This window comes from Olea europaea, unplaced genomic scaffold, assembly GCF_002742605.1.
Source record: "Olea europaea var. sylvestris unplaced genomic scaffold, O_europaea_v1 scaffold2417, whole genome shotgun sequence".
NCBI classification, from domain to species: domain Eukaryota; kingdom Viridiplantae; phylum Streptophyta; class Magnoliopsida; order Lamiales; family Oleaceae; genus Olea; species Olea europaea.
In genome coordinates this window covers 25,064-43,637 of record NW_019242345.1, presented here as the reverse complement: position 1 = coordinate 43,637, position 18,574 = coordinate 25,064, and the positions used below count along the sequence as shown (strand labels likewise).

Genomic DNA, 18,574 nt, shown 5'->3' with positions numbered 1-18,574 from the left:
GTTTAAACATTAATTAAAAATGAAAAAGTTAATTTAGTGTTAGATAAATAATTAAAATAAGCAATTAAAATATTAAAATAAACAATCAAATTAGCAAATTAAGTATATGGAAAATTGTAATTTACGTTCATTTTGTTTATTCCGTTATCGGTTGGTTATTGCATCTAGTAGCAGTGTGTTAGTATATTTTTTTAATATTTTTGTTTATTGAACATCATTTGCATAGGGTTCTAATATTTGAAATTTTGCAGGATGGAATATCATCTGGACGACGCTGTCAGACAGATCCTTGGTAAAGTTACGTCGAATTGTAACTTTACCAGCTTCGCTTTGGTATTGGATTTGCTGGACGACAATCACGCAGATAAATTACGTCGATCATGCTTATGGCCATTGTATTCGTTGCGTGATGTACAGTGGTCTTGGCAGCTGCTGGATGCCCTGTTATGTCGCTTGCTGAAGCCAGTTGACGGAGACGCCCTCCATTTTGATCTTGGGGGCAAGGTAGCCACGTTCTCTATATTTGAGTTTGCCCTCGTCACTGGACTGCGATATACAGACGATGTAGAGGCGAGGGCCTGTGTTCCGAGGAACAGGAGGCTGTTGAATGAATATTTTCATGGACAGACGACGGTTACTCTAGCGCAGCTAGGAGATGCATTAAGGAGATGTGATCGGATATCTGATAGGTTGAAGTTAGGCTTGGTGCTTATCATCGAGAGCATACTCCGATGTCATCACAAGAAGACATCGATTGACATTTTCCATTTGGAGGTTGTTGGATGCCTTCAACAACTACCCAAGGGGTTGGAGATGTTTTCTTGATATATTACGCGTGTTTAGGAAGGGGTTTTCAATGTCAAAGGGGGATAAGCTCGAGCGCAAGTACGATGCATATGGACTACCATTGGCGTTGCAGGTATATGTTTAAGTTAATGAATTACCTACACTTTTTTTATTGAATTCTATACATAATAATTGTAATTGTTTTAGATATGGGTGTACGAGACTGTCCCCATCTTGGCCAGTCGGTATGCGAGGAGAGGAGAGACACGCTATCCTCGGATGCATCACTGGCGAGCACAAGACAAGCCGTTTGCCAGACAGTTATCGGCTCTCCTTGACGATCCTAAGGTACGTATTATACAATTGCTATTTATGTTGTACGTCCTTTTACAATCTGAATACATAGTCATTAATTGTGACATATCAAAATGACAGCTTGAAGTTCTCACTGAATTGGCACCGTCGATCGAGGAGGAGAGTCAGTTTTATATTCGCGAATTGCCTCTTCGTACTGCGCATGACGATCAGATGCCTGAGTCCAGGATGGATCGAGATAGGGTATGTCACTGTGCAGGATTTGTTGAATATCGCTTTGATCTTGTAATTAAGTGCTTCACTTGTAATATTTATTTTTTCAGGATAATCGTTCAGTACTACATCCGTTGAGGATATCACCTCCACCGAGGAGAGCACGTCCAGCGAGGATGTCACCTCCGCTGAGAAGATCTCGTCCAGCTACGCCAGAGGTTCAGATGCCTGAGTCCAGCGTTGATCGAGATAGAGTATGTTACTTAAAAATAATTCTTCGATTGTCGTTTTATTTTATTTGTTAGGTTATTCATTTGTAATAGTTATTTTTTCAGGAGGGCCGTCCAGTATCACCTCCTGCACCTAGTCCTCGTGCTTCGACGATTGATTTGTTCGAACTCCTGACGGAGATGAGATGAGACATGGCAGAGTTACGGGATAATGTCGTGACACTACGAGCTGAGTTCGGGGACATGGCACAGTTACGATATGATGTCGCGATATTACGAGCTGGGTTAGGAGACTTTCATGCTGAGGTTACAGCGATACGGGGTGACATAGTAGGCCTGTGTGGGACAAGCGATTATCGAGATAGAGGAGGTAGTGGAGAGACATGTCACTATCGGGATGGAGGGACTGGCGGTTATCGGGACGGAGGGGGTCAGATGGGGTATGTTGACTCATCGTGGCCATCAGTTGCTACATTTGATTCATTTTTAAATGACGCGATGGGGATGGAGGAGCGAAAGAGGATACCTGTGGTGGAGGGGGTGCCCGTGCAGGATATACCTGAGGACGTGGAGGGGGTACCGGAGGAGGAGAGGGTACCGGAGATGGAGGTGGAGGTGTTACCCAAGATGATGTCACCCGATGCAGAGGGGATACCCGAGGAAGTGGGGGTGCCCGTGCAGGGGATACCTGAGGACGTCGAGGGGGTATCGGAGGTGGATGTGGAGGTGGTACCTGTGCAGGGGATACCCGTAGATGCCGAGGGGGCACCGGAGGAGGATAGGGTACTGGAGGTGGAGGTGGTACCCGTGCAGGGGATACTCAGGGATGCCGAGGGGGCACCGGAGGAGGATAGGTACTGGAGGTGGAGGTGGTACCCATGCACGGGATACCTGGGGATGTCGAGGGGGCACTGGAGGAGGAGAGGGTACCGGAGGTGGAGGTGGTACCCGAGAAGATGCCAGACTCGCTGGGCGTGGTCTTTGTGTCGGAGGAGGTGGTCCCGATAGCGGGCGAGGGGGTAGTCCCGATGGCTGGGGAGATGGAGATTCCCAAGACTCATGAGGAGAGGACGATGGCTGTTGACGTGGTGGAGCGGGTGGTCGGCAAGAGGCTAAGGGTGCCATCACAGTACGTTCTTTCTCCCTTTACCGCGGAGGCGAAGAGGAGAAGGTTCGTTGACGGGACGCACCCGAATTTATTCAGGGAGGTGGACCACGCCAAGTGGAAAGCCTTTGAGACAGAGTGGAGAGCACTGCAGCCTGGGTAAGTTTTGTATTTTATATAATTAGTATAGTACGCAGACGCAGACGCTGACACGTGTATACTTCTTATAGCTAAAAATTCTGGCCAACTGCACGATTGCTGAGAAGACGATCTCAAATGCTTACAAGTGGTTCCACGACATCACCACTTCGGAGGCTTGGCTCGCAGACGATGTAAGTGAAATGAAAATATTGTTATTTATTATGTATGTTCAAAATCAATTTTTTGAATGAAATTCATATATTAACTCCTTTCTTTATTGGTGTTTCTTGATGTAGCATATCGACTTGAGCATGGATTTGCTACGAGATCGTGCTGAAAGACATCCAAAATCGTTCAACATTCCTGGCAAACTCATATTGAACACCGAGTTCATCCGTGTCGTTGATATTGAGTACCAGTTGTTCCAAGCTATGGGTAGCAAGTACACGGTGCCGGAATATATGATGGAATGGGTCGTAGGGATGTGGCTGAGTGTCGGTGGAAAGCCATGGGATGACTGTACGCATATGCACATACCAGTATGTGTGAATCATCACTACATTGCAGTGGAAATCGTATTCGCTGACTCCACCATGTATGTGTACGACCCCGATCATTCATGCCTGACACAAGGCTAGCTCGAGCAGAATCTAGAGTCGGTGTCTGAGATCGTTCCCATGATGGCTAGACGAGCGAACATCACTGTACAGGACAGATTGGCCACCGTGCGGAACACGACGACGGCGAGGCAGCAAATATCGTAAGTGTTTGTAATTTTCTTTTTGTCATTTACATCTTAGATTCTAACTAATTTTCGATGTGCTAATACAATAGTGTTTAATTGTAGGGGTGATTGCGGCATGTTCGTCATCAAGTACATAGAAATTTTGAGTGTGGCACATAAGGTTGATGCAATCAACCAGGCATGGATACAAAATTGGAGAAATAAACTAGCATGTGATTTATTTGAATTTAATGGGGATCCGTAAATAATTGTACATATTTTTACATTTATTTAAATATCGTGCAGTTCATTCATTTATTTGTAATTACGAAAGAATTTTAAAATTTGATTATTTATGTAATATTTAAATATTTATTTTACAATGCAGCCTACCGTATAATGCAGTGTCTAGAAAAAGCTTCGATTTCAAATAATTAACATATATAATATGCATAACAAATGAATGTAATGAATGAAATATTTGAAAAAATACTAAATCCAATAATTCACATAAATAATATGCATAAATAATTAACGTCAATGTTATAAATAATTACATTGCCAATAGTTATTAAAATTACACATTCATTACATTGTCATGTAGAGGAATCTGACTTGTACAATATCTTCTAGTATGCCCTGTTGCACTGCACCTACCGCACTTACGAGGCTGGGGAAACTCTCCGGTAGATGGTATTCTAGACGTACGTGTACGTCCAGGAGTACATGGTCTAACTGCTAGTGGCAACAAGTTATTCAGTGAGAGAATGTGGTCGGGCACTTCCCACTCGACTTCATTTGGTACAAGAAATATTGTTTCCGCATATGCTGCTCTCCAATAATCAGTCATGTAATACACACTGCATAAGGTGTGTGGTGGTAATCCTCTATGCATAGCCACTGCCACTGCATGTGTACACGAAAAACTTTCCAACTGAAACCGTCTACACGTGCATGTGTTATCATTCAAGTCCACAATGTATCTAAAATTACGTGCACATCTCACGAAGAAGCGAAATTGATCTAGTGGTTCTACATATACCTTTCTTGCCACATCTAGAGTCTTGAAGAGCTTATCTTCATGAGCCGGGGTTAGCACACCTGCACAACTCTATGATTCCTCACGTCGATCATGAAACTACTGTTGTAGCTTGTCACAAATGTTCTCAATCATTGCGAGAATTGGTAACTCTCGATCTTTCTTGAATAAAGCGTTAAGCGACTCCGCATTGTTCGACGTCATCATGTTGTATTGACGTCCTGGAAAATGTGATCGTGCCCAATATTCAATCCCCATCTCTGTTAGATACTCCCATCTAGCATGCGATTTACTGTCTATTTCGACCATGAACTTATCAAACTCTTCAAAACTGTAAGCCTCTGCAGCTCTCCTAAACAACGCAAGGACGCCATTGCCTCGATACCTGGTCTTCAAGTTTCCCCGTATATGGTACATACAATAACCATGATGTGCCTTGAGAAAGACTTCGACGATACCATTTATTATTGACTGCCCTCGATCGGTTACGAATGCAAGATTTTCGACATCTCCAATTACTTCCCTCAACTTCGTGAAAAACCAACTCATTGCTACATCATTTTCTCCGCCGACTATGCCGAACGCAAGAGGATAAATTTGGATGTTCGCATCTTGACATGTTGCAATAATCAACTTGCCCCCGTATCTCGCCTTAAGGGTTGTACCGTCGACTAAAATTAGGGTTCGCATTGCATTTCGAAATCCTCGAACACATTGTCCAAGGGCCATAAAGAAATATTTGAAATGATTTTCGTCATCCTTCTCAATAAAAATGTTGACCCAGTATTAATTCTTCCCATGTTATAGCAATACCAGGCCAATGTAAATAAAAATAATCATAATTTAGATAATATATTAAATATTAAATGGACAGAAAAATAAACAATTCAATTAAATAATTAATTACATATAAATAAACAATTGAAATTAAATAATTAAAATTTAAAATAACAAAGAAATAAATATTTAAACAATGAAATACCTGGCTAATTTAGCATAACTCTCCTCAGTCGAACCCATCAAATCCTCCAATGCACATTCTTTAGCCTTCCAAACCTTCTGATAGCTCATGACCACCCCGTACTCTCATCGAATATCATTAATGATGTCCGCAGATCTGTAGATCGTTTGTGGATCCTGGAACTTGTGCATTATTTCTCGACCAATGAACCATGATCGGGCCTGTCTATGATCATTTCGACGAATACCCATTTCGCAAATATGTTCCCGTGCATACTTACGGACTACAAAGAACTCACTCGTGTCCATCTTAGTCGCTCGCAAATACCAATGGCAACTGTCGTTAACGCAGATAATTGTGTACGTCGACTTGTTTGATTTCTTCACTTTAAACTCGAAGTTATGTTTTAAAGTAATCCGGTGCACAGCTTCTTGCAATCCTTTCTTTGATTCGAATAGTTGCTCGACATATACATCTTCATCATCGGGAACTACACGCGAACAATTAGATGACCGTGTACTCGGTCCGGCCAGTGAGCTCCCACCCGACTCATGTCTCCTACGAGATAAAGCAATCAAATCCTCGTTTGTAAATGCGTTTTCATTCTCGTTGTCTTCAACTATCGATGGAATTCTGTGCGAAATAGTGTGATTATGGTGAGTAGCAGTGGTCTCGAGAATAACCACATCATCTTCACGAACAATCTGAATTGTATCCCAAACATCATTTACATTACGATTCTCTTCATTTGAAACTTCGTGTTCACCCTCGTGGACATTCTTCCCCAATAAAGTTACGCAAATAGGAGTCGACTTTCGACCTTGGTTCAATTTAATTAGATGTTTCATTTCCACTTCAGAAGTAACTTTCATAGGTGGAATTGGAATGGTTGAATGCTTATGAAACAAAAACCCCAATTCCATATCGTACTGAGAGGGATCGACGTTAAGCATGTTTTGTATATCACTGTACATTTCTGCAAACGATGTACTCCTTGTTATAAAAATTGCTTTAACTCCATCTCCTTCACTCGTCCATTTCCATTCCCACTGAGCATTTTCATTCATTTGAAATTCATCAAAATAACAAATTGGGAGGCCATATCTGTCACAAATTAAAAATAAGGAATTAATATATAATTTTTTAAATTGTTCATTTCATATTTAATTTAATTTAATATTTTAAATAATTCATTGATTATTTTAATTATTTCAAAAATATTTATTTCAATTAGTATTAAATATTCATTAATATTTATTTCAATAAACATACATTAATGAACAAATAAATTCTAAAATCTGAAAGGGGAGGGGAGGGAAAGACAAAAAAAAAGGGCCGGCTACGTAGGATAACTGGGCATGCTGGAAATATTTGACCCAACTTTTTTTCGTCCGTTTCATCTGAAATTTACGTTTGAATTTTTTATTTTTTTCCCTTTTTCAACGAAATAATGTTTAAATATTTATTTTACAGACACCTATAAATTTTTCCTGTAAAATATATGCATACAGAGATGAATTTTTTTGTTATTTTTGCTATAAAAAAATTATACATCTGTGTTTATCTTTGATAATTTTGGGAGATTTCAATATTTTAGCAGATGGAAGGAAAAAATTCTTTTTTACTGTATTAGAGAAACTGATAAGCAAAACTGATTTTGAAATTTACGTATGAAAATAACTGAATTTATTTAAACTATTAAAGGTATTATTGTTTTTCAAAGAATTGATATACTTTTGTAATTGTGAAACATAAATAAGAGCACAATTATCTTTTTATTGACAAGAGACCAATATGGTGAATACAAAAAAAAAAAGATCAAATTGAAAAATTGATTATTCGACCAAGCCAATTTAAAAAGTACCCATTCAGCATCCCCTGCTGAGTGTTTTTATCATCACAAATATATACAAATACAACACAGCCCACCCAAATTCTTCCTAACTTCCCAACATCAAACTTTTCTTATATATACAGGAGGAAGGAGTGTTATATACACACACACACACGCCTTATAAGCAGTGGAGTGAGTGTGTGAATGTGAGCACACAAAGAATGGGCTGTTTCCAGTCCAAAACCGCCAATGTTCAGTCGCCTGACAAAGAACCTCCCCAGCCTGACTCCAAACCAGATCTGGGTATCCTTCGTTTCCTCTTCTTTATACTCCTTATTTTTAATAATCATTCATACGTTTGTGTATATCTATCGTTGTACTTCTATTTTTTAGATTTTCTTTTTGGACTTAAGGGTTGATTGCATGCTTAATGCTTAATATTTTTAACTTTATTGTGGGCAGCATATATTAGTTTTCCTCATTTAGTAATATTGTATAAAATGTGTATATGATTATACTGTGTCCGTGTGGTTTATTATTTATTTTTTCTGTTTTTAATGCTTAGATATAAATGTATATAAATTTTTAAGGGTATGTCGTGTTTGTCTTTGGGGTTTATTTGACGGAAAGGTATTGAATAGGGCTGCTTTTTGAAGACTTAGATGAAAAATGACATTTTTTTGGTTATCATATAGTTTCTCCATTGCTTAAAAGATCATAAAATAGTTTCTTTATTTGTTCTCTTTATTATTTTATGCGTATTTATGTAAATGTGGGTCTGTGTTTTTATATTTTTTCTGAGGAAGGTATAACCAACCTTTACACAATGAGGTCTTACATCTTTCTATTATCTTCATAATTTTTGCACCTTGATCTTACAGTATCAGAAAAGTTTGGCATTAGCATATTCAAATTTTTCCTATGTTTATCTTTCTTAACTACTTTTTGTCTTTTACTTGTTGGATGATTGAATCTTGAATGCTGATTTCTTGAGTGAAAATTTTCATTTTTCCTCATTTATACAATTTAATATGTTGGTAATTTTTTGGGTTTGAGTTTGTTCTATTCGTTTTGGGAAAGAAAGTTCTTTTGGCTTTTTGTTGTATTTGCTTAATATGTGTTGAGCCGAATGTCTACGAATGACCTACGAAATGAGAACTTCAATGCTGAATTTTGATCGAAGAACTCTGAATTTCATATGTTTATTTCTTCCTTATGCATCATAACATTCATGCACCTGGCATAAGTTTTTGATGCCCCCTTTTTACTTACATTTTGTTCTTTCTCTTTTGATGTTTTGGTCAACTGTTAAATGCTGATGAAGCAAATGGGGACCAAGAAGGTCAAGATCTGGTGCCTGCATTCCAAGAATTTGGCCTTGCAAAGCTGCGTGCTGCAACAAATGAGTTCAGCAGAGATTTCATTGTTTCAGAGAGTGGAGAGAAAGCTCCAAATGTTGTCTATAGAGGGAAGCTTGGAAATAACCAGCTTGTTGCCATTAAGTGCTTCTCAAAGCAGTCATGGCCCAACAATTTGTAGTAAGTTCTTGTTTTGTATTGCCAATTTAGATATTAGTTAGCGAATTCTAGCATACTTCATTGGAGAAATGCTCAAGGAAAATGGAAAATCTCAAGATGAATTTTGGCTTCATGTTTCCAAATTGTTACGTTACCAGGTTTTCATTATTTCTCTTTAAGGTCTACTCCCTCAAAATAAGTCTGTAAAAGTTGATTGATTTCACTTGATGATTCTGCTTGATTTAATTTCATGAACTTCTGTATTCATATAAGCATTCTAACACAGTAAATTGGGAAGTGGTCTACCTGTCTTTGATGTTCCACTTGTGTCATTCAGGTTTTTTTTTATGTCAATGTATGGGAAAGTTGAAGCTATAAGTACAAGGAACTAAAATGTATCATGCTAGTAAACCAATATTGGCACCTTAATTGTTTTAGAGCATGTTTAACTGTGCTTAGAAGCAAGTCAAACTTACTTTTAAGTTACTTGTTTTGCCAAACAATGATTTTCGAAGTGACTTATTTTGACTAGCAAAATTTTCTTTCTAGAAAGTAAGTCTCAACTTACATTCTAGATAAGTAACTTTTAAGTACAACAAATATACTCTTACTTCTTTAAGAGGATTCTTGGGATTTATGAAATCAGTTTGAGACTTTTGTTTATGTCAATGGAGCTATTGACTGAATGCCTGTAACATCAAGATTGCTACGTATCTCTTCCATCCAATTCTCGAGTCTTGTGTTTAATTTTAAAAATCATGTATCAGTCTTTGTGATTATCATGAAATTCATTTGCAGGCAGAAGCTGCTGGAGTTGGTAAGGTTAGACACAAGAGACTGGTGAATTTAATCGGATGTTGTGCTGAGGGAGATGAGCGTCTATTAGTTGCTGAATTTATGCCTAACGATACACTGTCAAAGCACCTCTTTCACTGTATGTATTTTAGTCTTTAGCCTTACTAATGGAATTTTTGAACATATTACATGATAGCACTGTTTTGTTCTACTTTCCAGCCATATATCTTCTAGATATGGTTACTGTTGTGAATTGCATTTTCCACTTCTTGCAGAAAGTAAGAAGATTATGTTAATGGTATCTATAATGTTCTGTGCCTCTTATTTAATTGGTATGCCAAATGGCAGTTCTGCCATGTGAGAAATAAGAAAATGAGTTTTGGGCCTTATTTCTTGTTTCTCTTTCTTTCTGGACATTCTTAAATTCTTACGTAATAAATATTTTATTTAAATTAGTTGGCATTTTCTTGTCCTCTCTTCCGTTTTGTGCATGACTTTTATTTTTGCTTTAGGGGATAAACAACCTTTGCCATGGGAAATGCGTGTGAGAGTTGCATATTATATAGCACAGGCACTTGATCACTGCAATGCTGAAAACCGAAATATCTATCATGATTTAAATGCTTATAGAGTTATTTTTGATGAGGTACTTCTAAACAGCTATTCAGTTCTCATAATTTTGTCTTTGCTTGGAAAGTACTGTTGTACATCTTTCTTTATGATATATGTGTTTGCTTATGTATGTATGTGTGTGTGTCTATATATATATATATATATATATATATATATATATATATATATATATATATATATATATATATATATATATATATATATATATATATATATATATATATATATATATATATATATATTTTTTTTTTTTCCCCATTTTCTGAGTCTTTAAAAATTCTGAATTTGATACTTCATTGCATGAGAAGGTTGTTGGACTATCAACTAATATTAGGACTCTAATGCGTGGATAAAACCTTAAACTATTAGTTAACTCTGTTTCTCATTCAAGATCTGTAATTCTGGACGCAGCAATTTAATCAACAGGGTCCATCTTAGTGACTTCCTCCGGATAGAATAGAAACTCTCATGTAGTGATCTACTTGCCATTGGGGCACGGCTTTTGTGATGACCTATTGTCAAATTCTTTCTGAAGAAGATGTCATTGATAGCGACGGATTCATTAGAAACTTTATTTAGTTATGCGAGAGCAAGGATGATTAGTTTGACATCTTCATCTAATCTTTCATGCTTGCTTGATATTGGGTGTGTTTGAGCTTCATTTTTATTGAGAATGTATTTTGTAGTAGTGATTTTCTTGAAGAATGTGTGGGTTAAAAAGTTGGGAAAATTTTTAGGTTTACGTGTAAAATAATTTCATTGGGAGAATGTATGTTTGAAAAAGAGCTTGGATAAAAATGAGTTTTTAAAAATTGGGGATCAGAAGGGGGCATAATATTCAATCCAAAAACAAGTGAAGTAGACATAATGGGTTGGAGATTTATAGAGTAAAACAAAAATCTACATGCGCACCAAAAGCCAATTACAGAAATAGAACTTATCAGTTCAATGTCAACAAATTCTTTTGCTTGTTTTTCTCATAACAGCGATTTACTTCTATTTAGGAGGGTGTATTCAATCGAGATTTTTAATGACTTTTTGAGATTTAAAAAATTTAGGGATATTAAATTGAGACTTTTTGAGACTCTGTAAAAGTCATGGTGTATTCAATTAAGACTTTTATAGACTTTAAAAAGTCTCTAAAAGTTACGGTGTATTCAATTAAAACTTTTTAGAAATCTCTATAAGTCTTACGGTATTCAAATTTTAATGACTTTTAGAGACTTTTATAAAAGTCTCTGATGTACTAATTTTTAAGTAGAAAGTACTCATATAATATCTTAAAATTTGTCTCTCATTAATCACGAGATTTTGGGAGACTTTCAAATTTCTCATTCATTTTTTGAGAAAAATACCTATTTTTTTATTAAATTATGAAAATTTATAATTAAATTTAAATATATTAATTTTTTATTTATTTTTAAAAGTATACTATACTAATAATATTAAATCCTATATATATATGTATACTTTTGATTATTAATTATTTAATTAAAGTCTTAAATTTTTATTTTTTCAAATTCTTTTTTATTATATGGGAAGAAGAAGTGGAAGTAAAAGGGAAATTATGGGAACTAACATCTCGTATGTGAGAATCTCACACCTGATCCATGTGAATTCTATTTCAAATGAAAGTTTTCAAAAGTCTTTTGAATTCCACAAAAGTCTATAAAATTTTAAAATGAAAATCCATAAAAGTCTACGAACGACTTCCACTAATTCCATACAAATTTTTAAAAGATCTACGAAATCTACAAAAGTATCAGTTAAAAAAAGTTCATCAAAGTTTTCAAAAGTCCCAATTGAATACACCCCCCTTAAAGTCTTCTTTTATCTCAACAATCATTTAGTGATCTCTTCATAAGAATCAAGAAACAGATTCAGACTGACATACTTCTCTGTATGGGTGGATCTACACTCTATCTACATTAGCGATTATTAGAACCTGAAGATTTGGTGTATAAAAAATTGAAAACCTTTGTTACACTCACATGTTGTTTCAGCATTTTCAAGATCATTACTATTTTTGAAGATTGAAAGATATTCTCTGTTATTTTCATTTTCATTCTTCTCCAGAAGAGGGTGCGTTCCTTAAATATGCTGTGACATATGTCCGTTGGTTAAAGTTGGCATGGACAATCATTCGTGATTTTTAGAAACTCGTTAAATCTTTGCTGAATCTGGTTGTTTCTGTCACAGGATGGTGATCCTCGTTTATCTAGTTTTGGCCTGATGAAAAACAGCAGAGATGGAAAGAGTTATAGCACCAATCTAGCTTATACGCCCCCTGAGTTTTTGCGCACTGGTATATTGTTCTTGGTCTATATAATTTGTTACAGAAATTTGAAATCTGGTAGAATACGGTTATATCTTTCATGAGAAATTTTATCTGGTTGTTTTCTTTTCCTTTATCATGTTTGTGAATGCTTCTTTGTGTGTCTAATTTTTTTGAATTGTTGTATAGAAGTTTAACCGAGGAATCAAGGTAAATAAATTAATATCTGTTTTGACAATTGTTTCTTATATTTACTTAAACTTTAAGGCCAAAGTTGAACTATATCTTACAATATGCTTCCTATCACACTCTAACGACATTTAATGAGTGAGAAATTTCCGTCTCTAATAGTTTCATGAACAACAATTGTTATTTTATTTAACTTATTGCAGAACGACAAAAAATTGGCAAGACAAATGCTTGACCTTTCAGATTTTTCACTGGAAAGAGTGTTCCCTTGTGAAAATTTGCCGAATGTATCCTAGTCGTCATCTGGAAATACCTATAACTTAAACAGTGTTTAGAACTCCTAGGCATTGCCAAAACTGCTATTTTGGCTGCTCATTGTATGTTCTTTGTCAAGATGATGAGGTGGATGCTCGTGTGATTTTCCCAGAAGCCTATGGACTACATGGGTGTGATCAGCTGAAGGGTTGGATTAGGAAAGATGAATTTTATACCCTGAGGAACAGATACCAAGCTCACTGGATTTGACCAATCGGGGAGATCGTCAATCATGCATTTTTGTTTATATGCAATCAAGTTCCCGTTAACTGCATATCAACAACCTAACACATCGCTGTTGTTTACTTTTGAAAATAATTATAGCCTACAAGTTACCTTGAAGTCAACTTGTGCAAAGGCCGTCAATTTGAAGGCATGGATGGAATACTTGGTCAACAAAAGTTTTGACGACTAGTTTGCTATGTAATCAACCCAAGTACTCTATTTGGCATCTTTGTATACTAGTGAAACTTTCTTTTCCACCCTATCATTTTTTGTTAATTAAACTTCTAGTAGAGCCCTTGCCAATGTTTAAATGTCTACATATTTATTTTTTCATTTTTTATCTGTTTTTGGTGTACTCTAGTGTATATGAATTGCCTCTCTATTTCCAAATGCCGTAATTGTGAATTCTACCAGTGAAAAATTATATTTCAAATATATTAACTTCTTTATCCCTGAGTTTTCTGATTGCCAGCAATCAGATCCTGGTCAATCTACCTGAAAGTTTTCTATCTATTTGTTTAAAATTTATGATCACAGTTTGTTATCTATAAGTTATGACACCTCTTTTTTTTCTTTCCCAATATTTCAGGCAGGGTCATTCCAGAAAGTGTGATTTACAGTTATGGAACTGTTCTACTGGACCTTTTGAGTGGAAAGCATATTCCTCCTAGCCATGTAATATATATTCTGTCACGCTCTCATGCTTCACTATGTTGATTAGGATCGTAGGTTTAGTGGCAAGTTACTTTCTGAATTTTGCCAACAACTCACTTGTTGTCTAAAAACAGTCTACCGACCCCATTTCAATAACCCTTTTAATCACTGTCAACCATTAACTCTTAATGATGATAGCAGCACATACCTGCAAAGATTTAAAGCATTCCAATAACTCATACAATGACCAAAATGCCTCTAGTTTAGAGCCTGTTTGAGCCCCATTTTTTTTTGCCCAAAATGCATTTTTGAATAGTATTTTGATGGAGATGTGAGGTTAAAAAAATATGGAAAAGTTTTGGGTTTGCATGTAATATTTTGTCATTGAAGAATATGTGGTTGAAAATAAGAGAGATAGAAATGTATTTTGGAAATAATGGGGACCAAACAAGGGCTTAATTTCTTTGGCAAAGGAATTGATAACTTGAGAAAAGAGGGAATCAACAACCAAATGGTCAATTAATACTGAAAGAATCTTGTGTTTTCAAAGAAAGAACTTACGTTGATTAGTTATTTGTCAAAATAAAGGTATGGGCCTATACTGTTGCGTATGGGAACATGAGTTGGAGTACATAACTAGAGTCAACACTGTCAGTAGAAGCTAAAAGGAAGGCGGCATACAGATGGCTTAGAAAACCGCAAAAATTTAGAAGGTTGGTTGAAGTATGAGAAGCTAATGGGATGGGTTCTTTGCAGTTTCTCCCATGCGTTCTCAAAGATTTTATGAACCATCAAAATGACTTAATGGCAAGGTTCAGACTATACAAGGGCCAGATTTATTCCAGCTCATTAACTTTAATTTCAGATAATGTTAGGGCCAGACTTCTCATGCCTAGTAATTTTAAATTTGAAGAGTAATATTTTCATTTTTACCTGAAATCTTTCTATCACTTAATTGAGAGCTAAGATTGCTTGATTTAGCTGACAAGATAAATTCTGTGTTTTATCTTAGTTAGCATTCATTCATTTTTTGAACTGGATGTATTTTCACATGCGGTATTTACATGGTATAAAAGATAACTGGCTGTCTTGGTCTTGTCCAGCTTGTTTTACCCATTTGAGGATGCACAATCCTTGGTCCTACTTTTAATAAGTTGTAGGTTCCTCTACTTCAAAGGTGCAGAAATCTTGTTTGTTTAAGAAAACTGGAAGAGTTAATGCCAGTTAGCCAGTTACCCCAAGCGAAGACTAAAATTACTGGAGTATTGATATTTTATCTCATTAACTAATTATTTTATAAATTATCACTAGCTAATATTGTCAGTTGGGTAGAGGAGCATGATAAGTGTCCAATCAGTTGTCATCATCTATTAGTATCCATCATAGAGACATAAAGAGAGGCAGAGAGGGAATATAGGTCCAAATTGAAAAATATGTAACAATGCAAAGATTCCGCTATATCAGGGCCCTTTTAGCAGTCCCTTACAGAATCTATGATTTTGGGGATTACTCTGATTCTCTCATTCATATAACCAACCAACACATGATGCCGGTGTACTAAAATCAAACTGATAGTTTCTGACTAACATTCCTCAAAGCAAGGTCCTAAAAACAAGAGTGTGTCAGCAGGTAGTGTCCATGTACTAAATACTATCAAATCATATATGACTAGCTTTATGTGGATGGGGCATCTCATCGGATACCTTAGTGTAAATTTGCTATTCTCTGTACCTTGTCCTTGTCAAGATAGACCATCTAGACTGAGATGAGGTTCATCTCACTGAGATCTTAGCCCAAGTTTTAAGCCTCGAGGAGATACCGGAATAGGTACGGCACCCTTGATTTTCTTTAGAAAGGGAGGTCTTCACTAATTCTTTTCTTTATTTTATCCAAAGAGGGTCAATGATATTTATGTTCAGGTTTGCTGGCCTCTATCAAAGCCTTCCCTCATTTTATATTAATCAAAATTTTAGCTGCATAAATTAAGTTCCTGTTGATTTAATTTGTTTATTGAAAATTATTATATATTCTTCTCCAGGCATTGGATTTGATAAGAGGAAAGAATGTTTTATTGCTGTTGGACTCATCCTTGGAAGGACAATATGCTAATGAAGATGCTACTGCGTTAGTGGAACTTGCATCTAAGTGTCTCCAATACGAGCCTAGAGATCGGCCCGATATGAAGTTTCTTCTAACCTCCGTCGCCCCTCTTCAAAGGCAGGAGGTGAATATTTTATTTATGTTTTGTTTGTCATCATTTTAGAGGTTTGGATACAAGTATTAGACTGCCGCATATACTGGTGGAGTGACCAATATATTCATGGATGTACTGAGCCTTTCTCCTTCACATTCCTAGGTTGCTTCGCAAGTATTGATGGGTCTTACAAAAAACCCTGTGGTTATACCTATCATACTTTCTCCTCTTGGAAATGCTTGTTCGAGAATGGACCTTACTGCTGTGCATGATATCTTGCTTAAAACAGGATATAAAGACGAAGAGGGTGCTGAAAATGAGGTGAGTTGATTTGTCTCCTTCACTTCTCCATAATCAATTAGTGGGAAGAAAGAATTTCACGGGATCTATATGATCTGAAATATTTGAAAAATAATTCAATTGACAAAAGAAACTGGAGTGCTGTTTTGACTCAATATTGATGTTACATATCTTGGACATTTGTGAACCAAGATTTTTAACTTGTTACACCTGTATTGAATAACAGTATTTTGAAGTTTATTGCTGTTTTGGATCGTGCAATCTTACATTAAGACGTTTCGTTTGGTAATATTGTCTGTCTGCAGCTTCATTCCAAGAATGGACCCAACAAGTTCAAGATATGTTGAATACAAAGAAACTTGGGGATATTGGATTCAGGGACAAGGACTTTAAGAGTGCAATTGATAATTACTCAAAGGTACATTCGTTGTTTTTCAATCTGATCTATTATTATTAGGGCCCGTTTCGCAAGACTTTTGCTTTTGTTTCTGCTTCTTGTAGAAGAGTTTTCTGAGAAAATTACCTTCGGTCAGCTTTCTATAAAAGCTTTCTTCTAGCCTGTACACCTTGTATTTACTTTGGCTTTTTCAATATGGTTATGTGTTCAACTTTTAATTTAACATTGTTTTTTTTGATGGACAGTTGGTATCGACAATGTCTGTTCCTTCTGGTACGGTATTTGTGAGACGAGCCCTCTTGTACTTGATGATTGACCAACCGGAACTTGCACTGAGAGATGCAATGCAGGCTCAAGTTTGCTTGCCGGAATGGCCAACTGCTTTTTATATGCAGGCTCTTGCCCTCTGCAAGCTTGGAATGGAAACTGATGCTCAAGACATGCTCAGTGATGGAGCTGCCTTCGAAACTAAGAAGCAAAATAGTCAACGAAATTAAACGACAACATGATAGCGGATATCAGGATTGTCTTGTAGGCTGGGCTAATTCAGTGGTGTGAAGGTTACATGGGAAATCTTACTGCGGTTTTAGGCGCTATAGCTGAAATGTGTAAATCACCTGTGCCAAATTTTTAGTAGATAGTCACTGGTTAATGCAGTTTGAATGTTAGTCTTGCCAACTGCCCCGCCACCCCTGTCGGAAATCCACGACCTTTCATTTTCCTCCCCGATTACATTGTCTAGGAGCTGTAGAGCGTAGTGCAGGCGTCAACCAAAACCACCACCACTATAGGAATATAGAATTGGAACCATTAAACCCCTTGCATATCTTGAGAAATGACTTCGGTCAATTGAACAACCTCTGGCTGCCTTTTGTTGTCCAATATGATGGGGTACACTTGAGAATTATGTCGAGCAGTTGGTGTGCGACTTTGCTTCCTGTAATGCTGCCCGAATTTTTTGGAAAATTTCAAAACGTAGTCGGCAATTTGTTGTTCAGCTATCTCACCTTTGAAACTTCATGCAATACGTGAGATGGATCCGTCCCTCCGAAAGAATTGATCATCTAGTCGAACATGAGTCATGAGTGGCCGCATCAATCCATTGGCAATGCTAGAAATTTTTCCGACGATTATAAGATAAAACATCAACCCTATTTGAACAAGCAAAATGTTTACAAAATGAAATTCTAAGATCGTTTCTTCGTTGCCTGCTCTTTATCCACCATTTCGTATAGAATTGAAGAAACAGATTTGAGTTTAAAGGCAAGATTAAATTTGAATGATGAGATTGCTTTTAAAGTAAACTTGGAAGACCCAATTGAAATTTCATAAAAGTTGAAGCATTAAATTGCTTTTATACTATAGTTGGAAAACCCAATTGATGTTTTCTAGCAGTTGAAGGATAAAATTACTTCTAAAGTACACTTGGATTCCCGAATTGATGTTTCCTAAAAGTTGAAGGACTAAATTTCTCTGGAACAATAGTTGGATGACCTAATTGAAGTTTCCTAAAGATTGTAGGACTAAATTGCTTCCAAGTAATAGCTAGATGACCAATTAGAAGTTTCAAAAAAAGTGAGGACTAAATTACTTTTCCACTATAGTTGGAAGAACAAAATGAAGTTTCTCTAACTTTCAAGGACTAAATTGGTTTTACAAAATAGTTAGATGACACAATTAAAATTTCAAGGTTTAGGGTGTAGATTAAAAGATTAGTCCTTCAAGTTTTAAC

The 18,574-nt window shown here is 36.3% G+C and overlaps 1 protein-coding gene across 1 annotated transcript; it reads left to right on the top strand.

The window, feature by feature from the left end:
* The first annotated feature begins 7,458 nt into the window (after positions 1-7,458).
* On the top strand, positions 7,459-18,045 carry LOC111382022 (probable serine/threonine-protein kinase At4g35230). Its single transcript, XM_023005882.1, has 9 exons — positions 7,459-8,886; positions 9,664-9,799; positions 10,173-10,306; positions 12,493-12,598; positions 13,887-13,972; positions 15,990-16,175; positions 16,308-16,470; positions 16,751-16,863; positions 17,088-18,045. Exons 1-9 carry the CDS (start codon positions 8,869-8,871, stop codon positions 17,337-17,339), a joined length of 1,194 nt encoding a protein of 397 aa, XP_022861650.1. The 5' UTR covers positions 7,459-8,868; the 3' UTR covers positions 17,340-18,045.
* Positions 18,046-18,574: the final 529 nt, after the last annotated feature.